A 7,281-nucleotide genomic window follows, 5' to 3' on the forward strand; every position below is an offset into this window, starting at 1 on the left:
GACCTCTCGCTTCACGAGGATAAGATAAGAAAGATCCCACTTGATTGGGCTTCTTGCCAAACGTAATTACATTTTTAACCCACTAAAATACAAGCTTCATCACCAATCATTTATTTATTTATTATTATTATAATATAATTTTAATTACTATTATATATATATATATATGTGTGTGTGTGTGTGTGTGAAAAAAAACTATAACTTTTCATTTTGTTTTGGGGAAAATTTTTGTTAGGCAGGACATATACTACAAATCTATTATAATTAAGTTTTTTATTAGATGATATCAAAGATCTATATTCATGAGACAGATTAATTTGATTCATATTTATAGTTAAAAATGATATTTTTGACATAAAAAATAATTTAATGTGTTGAATTGAATAAAAAATCTGTTTAAAAAATGTAATCGTGAATCAGTTTCATATGAGTTTTGTTGATTATAGATATAGCATGGTTAATGCATTTTATAATTTATGAATTGAGATTTTTTTATAAGAATTAACACATAAAAGTTAGAGCAAAAGATGAGCTGATTTCTGAAAGAAATAATTTATTCTTTATTTAATTTTTTTGATAATATTATGTTTATTAAATTATAGAGTTTTACATTTATAAATTTATGATGAGAACTTTAGACATGATATCAGTGTTTAATCGAGTTTATTTTGTAATAAAATTCTTTTTTCCGTATTTTGTAAGATTTTTTATGGAATAAATTTCAGGGAAGTGAAACACATAAATAATCAAGCTGTTGTGAAACGTGCATGGAAAAAGAGAGAGATGTCGGATGAGAGCAATCACGAAAATTATATATTTACATTGAAGAGATCAAGTGCTCAAGTCAAGACGAATTGTTGTGATGTCGTGGAGTATTGACTCGTTGACACAACACATAATCACAATGCTGATTAGTGTGTTGTTCATCAAAATGATTTATTGCTTCACAAACATTGCATCCATAGTTTTGATTATTTAGTTGGATAAGTGTTTTGGATATACTTTACTCATTTTGTGAAAGGAGTTAACTTTTCTTATGATCTATTATTGGTTTTGTAAACCGACGGGTTTTTCTAGCGAATCTTTTGTCTCGAACCGCCACACAAAAAGTTCAATTTTTTTACTATGTTTTACAATTTATTATTTTATCACATACGATGTTTTTCCTTGTTTTTTTTTAAAAAAAAAATTATCGAAGTAAGTCACAGTGTCACACTACAAATTACAAAAATATTAAATATATTGGTGCCATATAAGCTGCTTCAAATAAATGTGAACCGCTCATCTGATTCTGATCGCTCTTCACTGGATAGGCGTCACTCAAAGCTTTGGAAGCTACGATTCCCGGCGCACCCCATAATTCATCTTCATACATTAACCGAAGAAACTAACTTTCGATTGCTACGAAGGGAACACTCGTTCTCGTTCGCTCCCTTTTGTTCCTCGAAACTTCAATGGAGTCTCGCGTGATCAGCGGCGTCACCGTTCGCGGTGTTGTGCTTCCACCAAAACCGGCGGCCCGACTCAATGGGAACTGTATGTTGCCCGTCGTGAGGCTCAGGGATGCCGGAAATTTGATATGGGGTAGGCAGCTCCGACCGGCGGTGCTTCTTGAGGCTTCTCCGACGACAGTACCGATTTCAATGGTGGCCAAGAGAGAGGGTTTACAACCGTGTCACGCGGCCGCTTCTTCTCCCGCAGAGGGCGGCGATTTAGCCGGGTGAGGTCCGTTTTTCAGTTTGTACGACTCTCGGTTTTCTAGCTTTTAGATTATGACCCGTTTTCTTCGCAGGGAGGCCAAGGTGGGATTTTTGAAGAAGTACCCAGCTCTTGTCACAGGCTTCTTCTTCTTCATGTGGTACGCCTGTTGTTGTGTTTCGTCGGTGGCGGACTAAGGCCGCCGGAACCATTATTTATCTGTTAGCGGGTTTTCTTCAAATGTTCGTGCCCTTGCTTTGTAGGTATTTCTTGAACGTGATTTTCAACATTATCAACAAGAAGATCTACAATTACTTTCCCTATCCATAGTAAGCATGTTGTTAACAATGAGATAGCTACGATATTAATATTATCGCAGTTAAGTGAATAGGATGAATATGATCTGCGTACATTTCTGTGCAGTTTTGTGTCTGTGATACATTTATTTGTTGGTGTTATCTACTGCTTGTTAAGCTGGACTGTGGGCCTTCCTAAGAGAGCTGTAAGTGATCTCTTACCGTCTTCCAACAGATATTAAGTTTTTATGGTGGGAATAATCTCTTAACATGAAAGATTAAGTTAATTTTTTACTGCCAAACCTGTGAAGTATGTCATAACTAATTTCCTTACTTAACAGTTAACGTGTAAAGCAGGGATCGGGAATAAAGGCACCTAATTAACGTGCAAAGCATAAACGTGTATGTTCATCTGAGTATTTAGGTTGTGAAGATGTAAAAATTAGCCACTGGGACCAAATTAATGATATATAAAGGTGGAATACTCACGAGAGTTTTGAAGTATCTTGTGACCTGCCTTTAGTTAGTTATAGAAATTATTTATCCCTAATGTTAAAGAGTCCTGCTGGAGGTGGCCTACCAATAATTACGCATTATAACAAAGTCATGATTTCAAATACTGAAATGGAAGTTATTTGGTCTCAAATTCAATGGCTTCTCATTTTAAAGATGCAGTTGACTGGTAGTAAAGGAATTTTGAGTTGTGTAAAAATTTTACTTCTCACTGTTTCAACTTTGGCGGTTCTATTTGCATAGCCAATGGACTCGACTCTCTTGAAGCTTCTCATCCCTGTTGCTGTTTGCCATGCCATCGGCCATGTAACAAGCAACGTCTCCTTTGCTGCGGTTGCAGTCTCTTTCACTCACACAGTCAAAGGTCTCTATCCATTTCCTTGCACATTATCAATTTTGGAACTTTCGCGTTACTGAAGCAAATTGTAATTTAGACCTGTGGGACCTGTCATTTAATTTTATTTTTTATCAGCACTCGAGCCTTTCTTCAATGCTGCGGCCTCGCAATTCATTCTTGGACAGCAAATACCTTTCGCTTTGTGGCTGTCACTGGCTCCAGTCGTCATTGGTAGGATCTGTGATTCTTTAACTATTAACTCTATGGTTCCTACTTATGATTGCATATACTTGTAGGCACCTCTTGGTTTTGTTGCGTGATAATAAAAAATGTATAATATGGTATATTAAATCGAAAGATATGGATAACAGAAAGATTCAAGCCGAACACTTGATGAAACAAGGATGGGAAACAGTCAGTGCCTTATTCTTTGCACCATATGGTGCCGTAGTAAATATTTCATGATGACTTTCCAAAGTAACTTCAATAGACACAAGTTTTAGCTTGATGATGCATTATTAAGCACATGATATTGAGTTCAGAACATTTATATATTGTACCATTCTCATAGTTAATTTTACAAATTGATGCAGGTGTATCAATGGCATCACTGACTGAATTGTCATTCAACTGGCTTGGATTTATTAGTGCTATGATTTCGAATATTTCATTCACCTACAGGAGCATTTATTCGAAGAAAGCTATGGTTATGAGATAATTTTGTACAGTATTATATTATCAGGATGCCCTCACAAGTTATGATACGGTTGGAACCTATCTACCTGTAATGCTGATGATTGTTTTTCCTGTCGAATGTTTCTTTGCAGACTGATATGGATAGCACTAACTTGTATGCCTACATTTCAATAATTGCCCTCATTGTTTGCATTCCACCAGCCGTAATAGTAAGAACTAGCATATAAATGACAATATTATACATCTAATACCCTTGTCTAGGTTGTATTTCCTTGAATATTTCTTTCTTCTTAATCCTATTCTCTCATTTTCTCTTCTATTCAATCCCACAGTTGGAGGGACCTCAACTGATGAAGTATGGGTTTAACGATGCAATTGCTAAAGTAGGTTTGACCAAGTTCATCACGGACCTTTTCTGGGTCGGAATGTTTTACCATCTCTACAATCAGGTGGGGATCTTTGAGAATGCCGAAAAGCTTTTATCTGTTGACTGAATGGCATAACGAATAGTCACCATTCACAAGCTCTAAAAGCTTTTTTTTCCCTCCTATCTCAGCTGGCAACCAACACTCTAGAGAGAGTGGCTCCGCTCACACATGCTGTTGGAAATGTGTTGAAGCGTGTTTTCGTGATTGGCTTCTCAATCATAGTCTTTGGTAAACTTATTACTCTACCTGACCTTGACTTTTTATTGTCTATGAATTGATATGATATGGAAGTTATTTGTATTTCAAATCATACAGGTAATAAGATTTCATTGCAAACCGGTATTGGAACCAGCATTGCCATTGCCGGAGTTGCGCTCTACTCCTTCATCAAGGCCAAGATGGAAGAAGAGAAACGGGTAAGCACAAATCTGTGATGTTTACAGTACTTTGTGTTGTAGTTGTTGGAGTTTTTTGACCCGCATTGGCAAAAACTTCCGATTAAAGAAAAATGAGCTAGTGGTGTAGTAATCTTCTTAGAATAAGCTAGAAAAATTCTTCGTATCCTCAAACATCAATTACCTATGGGCAGATTATTAACACCAAGCCCAAAGTCCTAACCTTGAGATTCAAAACACCTGCTTACCTGTTAACTTGTACGAGTTTTTGCTGTTGTCATTATATGATTGATTCTGGAAAATGTCTGATGAAACAGAAAGGAAAAGTTTACTGCCTAATGTCAATCGTTTGGATATTATTGAGTACTCTTTAGCATGCCCCGTATAGAGAAGCTTTGAATCTTTCAATATTCCAAGTTATGCAGTTAACATTTTTATATGTTCTATTACTACCTTAATCCAATGTCACTCTTTCTGGCAGCAGAAGAAATCTTTGTGAATATTGGCGCGGGGCTTGTGGTGGAAATCTTGATGTATGCTGCAACATTCTTTCACGCAAAATCGAATGAGAATTCAAGAACATTCTGCCAGGTTGTGTAATTAGTTCTTTGTATCGAGTCTCTTTGTTCAAAGTTTTGGAAACTCATGTAATTTTCGATGATCTTCTAATGTTCAGAATAATCTATGATACCTCAACTGTCCAACATTGTGATCACAAGCTTTCATGAGTTTTAAGTGTGAACCAAACAAAATATTCTTTCGATTATCTATACTTATATATATCTATATATATATACATAGATATATATTTATTTATTTATTTATAAAGGTCAAGATATTTCGTGGTCTCAATTTGTGACATCAATTAGTTTTTATTAGAATATATTCACGTGGATAAGTTATGATTTTCACTCGTAACCATTCTATTTTAAAAAGACATATTATTATTATTATCAAATAATAATTTAAAATTATAACAAAATTTTATGAATCAATTCCATTTATTATTATCAATATTTACATGTAATAATCATTATTGTACACACATATCGGTCGCGTGTGCATTGTTAATTAGTTATTATTAAACTTGGGGTATTTTTAAAATAATTTAATTTTACAAAATTTTTTCAAAAATAATTTTAAAAAAACATTTGCAAAACTAATGTAATTCGCGCTTACAGAGCGAGGACGCTGCTCATATGGAGCAGACCGTCGCTAAAATTGAATCAGCGACGGTTTACCGTCGCTAGTTAGCGACGGGTTTTTAACCGTCGCTAAATACGCATAAAACCGTCGCTAAAAGCGCATAATTTCATAAGAGAATTTGCGCGCTGCGAAAATCTATTTTTGTTGTAGTGAAGACAGAGCAAAAAACAGACAAAAAAGTCATCAAGAAATATGGGTGTTCATCTGTCGGTTTTTTTCTCTATCTTCACTAGGCACTAGGGGTATTTATCGGTCGGTTCAGTTTGGTTTTTTATTTCGGTTTTAAAAATATATAATCTGATATCCGAACCATTTTTCTTCATTTCGGTTCGATTTTCTATCAAAATGGTTCGGTTATTTCGGTCGGTTAATTCGATTTTGATATAATTATTTAAATTAATAATATAAATATATTGTAAAATATAATAGGTTAACTTTCTACATGTTTTCTTAATAAAAGTTTTAAAGATAAAGTCTAAATTAATTAAGAAAACAACATTCAACTAAAAATTGTTCAAAATAGTTCTTCATTCACTAAATATCATATCAAATTATATAATATAAATAAAAATATAAAAAATTTATTAATTTAATGAAATTTCGGTTTTTTCGTTTTTGATATATATAATCCGAAATCGAACCTAATAAACTTTGGTTTTAATATTTATATCCGAATTATAAAATTCAAAACCGAACCGACCGATGAACACCCTTATTTATTGAGGAATTTTTTGTCTGTTTTTTTTCTCTGTCTGCACTACAACAAAAATGGCTTTTCGCAGCGCGCAAATTCTCTTATAAAATTATGCGCGTTTAGCGATGGTTTTATGCGCATTTAGTGACGGTTATCAAACCGTCGCGGATTTACAGCGACGGTTTAGAAACCGTCGCTAAGGTAACGACGGTTTAGCGACGGTGTCTAAAACCGTCGGCACTTAGCGACGGTGTAGTTATAGATTCCGTCGCTAAAATAATATGTTGAACGATGATCGGAAGCTGCTCCACGCCGTAAGTGCAGATTACATTAGTTTTGCAAATGTTTTTTTGAAAAACTTTTTTAAAATTAAATTATTTTTAAAAAACTTTTTTTTTAATTATTTTTGAAAAACTTTTTCTTTTAATTATTTTTGAAAAACTTTTTTAAAATTAAATTATTTTTAAAAAAAAACCCTTAAACTTGAGAACATTATACTAACTACTTTGGTATATCAATGTGTCGGTAGTCAATTTTTTTTTTATAGTGCACCTTCATGATATTTATTAGCTACCTTTATTGGTGGAAGTTTATTAATAATTTTTTATCCGAATTTTTCTTCAACTCATCTCTAATTTATCATAAAGTTCAAACTATCTCAATAAATCTTATTTAATAATTAATCTATACCTATCATATCTTAATAACATAATATATATTTTTACACAAATTATCAAACAAATTTTTTTTAATGTGTGCCACAACACTAATAATTATCTGTGGTTTCGTCCATAATCAATTTTTAAGCTTTCTATTTGTTTCTCAAATTTATGAAACAACTAAAACTAGATACAAATAATCAATTTTAAATTTAGTCGGGTGAAGCAGGGAACATAATCAGAAAGAAAGACTTTATTACCGTATGATACAAATTCCAGATATCTGAAACATACACAAATAAAATAAAATCTAAGAACACTTTTTGATTGGTTTTAGGTATTTGAGTTTAATTCAATTT

The 7,281-nt window shown here is 33.3% G+C and overlaps 1 protein-coding gene across 3 annotated transcripts; it reads left to right on the forward strand.

Moving 5' to 3' along the window:
* The first annotated feature begins 1,266 nt into the window (after window positions 1-1,266).
* On the forward strand, window positions 1,267-5,126 carry LOC140838768 (triose phosphate/phosphate translocator, chloroplastic). Of its 3 annotated transcripts, none has more exons than XM_073205300.1 (12): window positions 1,267-1,720; window positions 1,793-1,858; window positions 1,962-2,027; window positions 2,122-2,200; window positions 2,751-2,871; window positions 2,980-3,075; window positions 3,438-3,550; window positions 3,672-3,749; window positions 3,873-3,989; window positions 4,097-4,196; window positions 4,284-4,384; window positions 4,845-5,126. In XM_073205300.1, the coding sequence occupies exons 1-12, from the start codon at window positions 1,455-1,457 to the stop codon at window positions 4,860-4,862; spliced, it is 1,221 nt and encodes a 406-aa protein (XP_073061401.1). In that variant the 5' UTR covers window positions 1,267-1,454; the 3' UTR covers window positions 4,863-5,126. The 3 variants fall into 3 exon arrangements, with proteins under 3 accessions (XP_073061401.1, XP_073061402.1, XP_073061404.1); XM_073205301.1 differs by having other exon boundaries at window positions 4,848-5,126; XM_073205303.1 differs by having other exon boundaries at window positions 1,582-1,725.
* The last annotated feature ends 2,155 nt before the right edge of the window (window positions 5,127-7,281 follow it).

The sequence above is a fragment of the Primulina eburnea genome, chromosome 8 (genome assembly GCF_022965805.1).
Source record: "Primulina eburnea isolate SZY01 chromosome 8, ASM2296580v1, whole genome shotgun sequence".
In the NCBI taxonomy this organism is placed as follows: domain Eukaryota; kingdom Viridiplantae; phylum Streptophyta; class Magnoliopsida; order Lamiales; family Gesneriaceae; genus Primulina; species Primulina eburnea.

Coding starts and splice junctions, on each gene's coding strand:
- LOC140838768 (XM_073205300.1), top strand. CDS start 1,455: ATGGAGTCTCGCGTGATCAGCGGCGTCACCGTTCGCGGTGTTGTGCTT. Junction 2,028..2,121: donor AATTACTTTCCCTATCCATA/GTAAGCATGTTG, acceptor ATTTCTGTGCAG/TTTTGTGTCTGTGATACATT. Junction 3,750..3,872: donor GCATTCCACCAGCCGTAATA/GTAAGAACTAGC, acceptor TCAATCCCACAG/TTGGAGGGACCTCAACTGAT.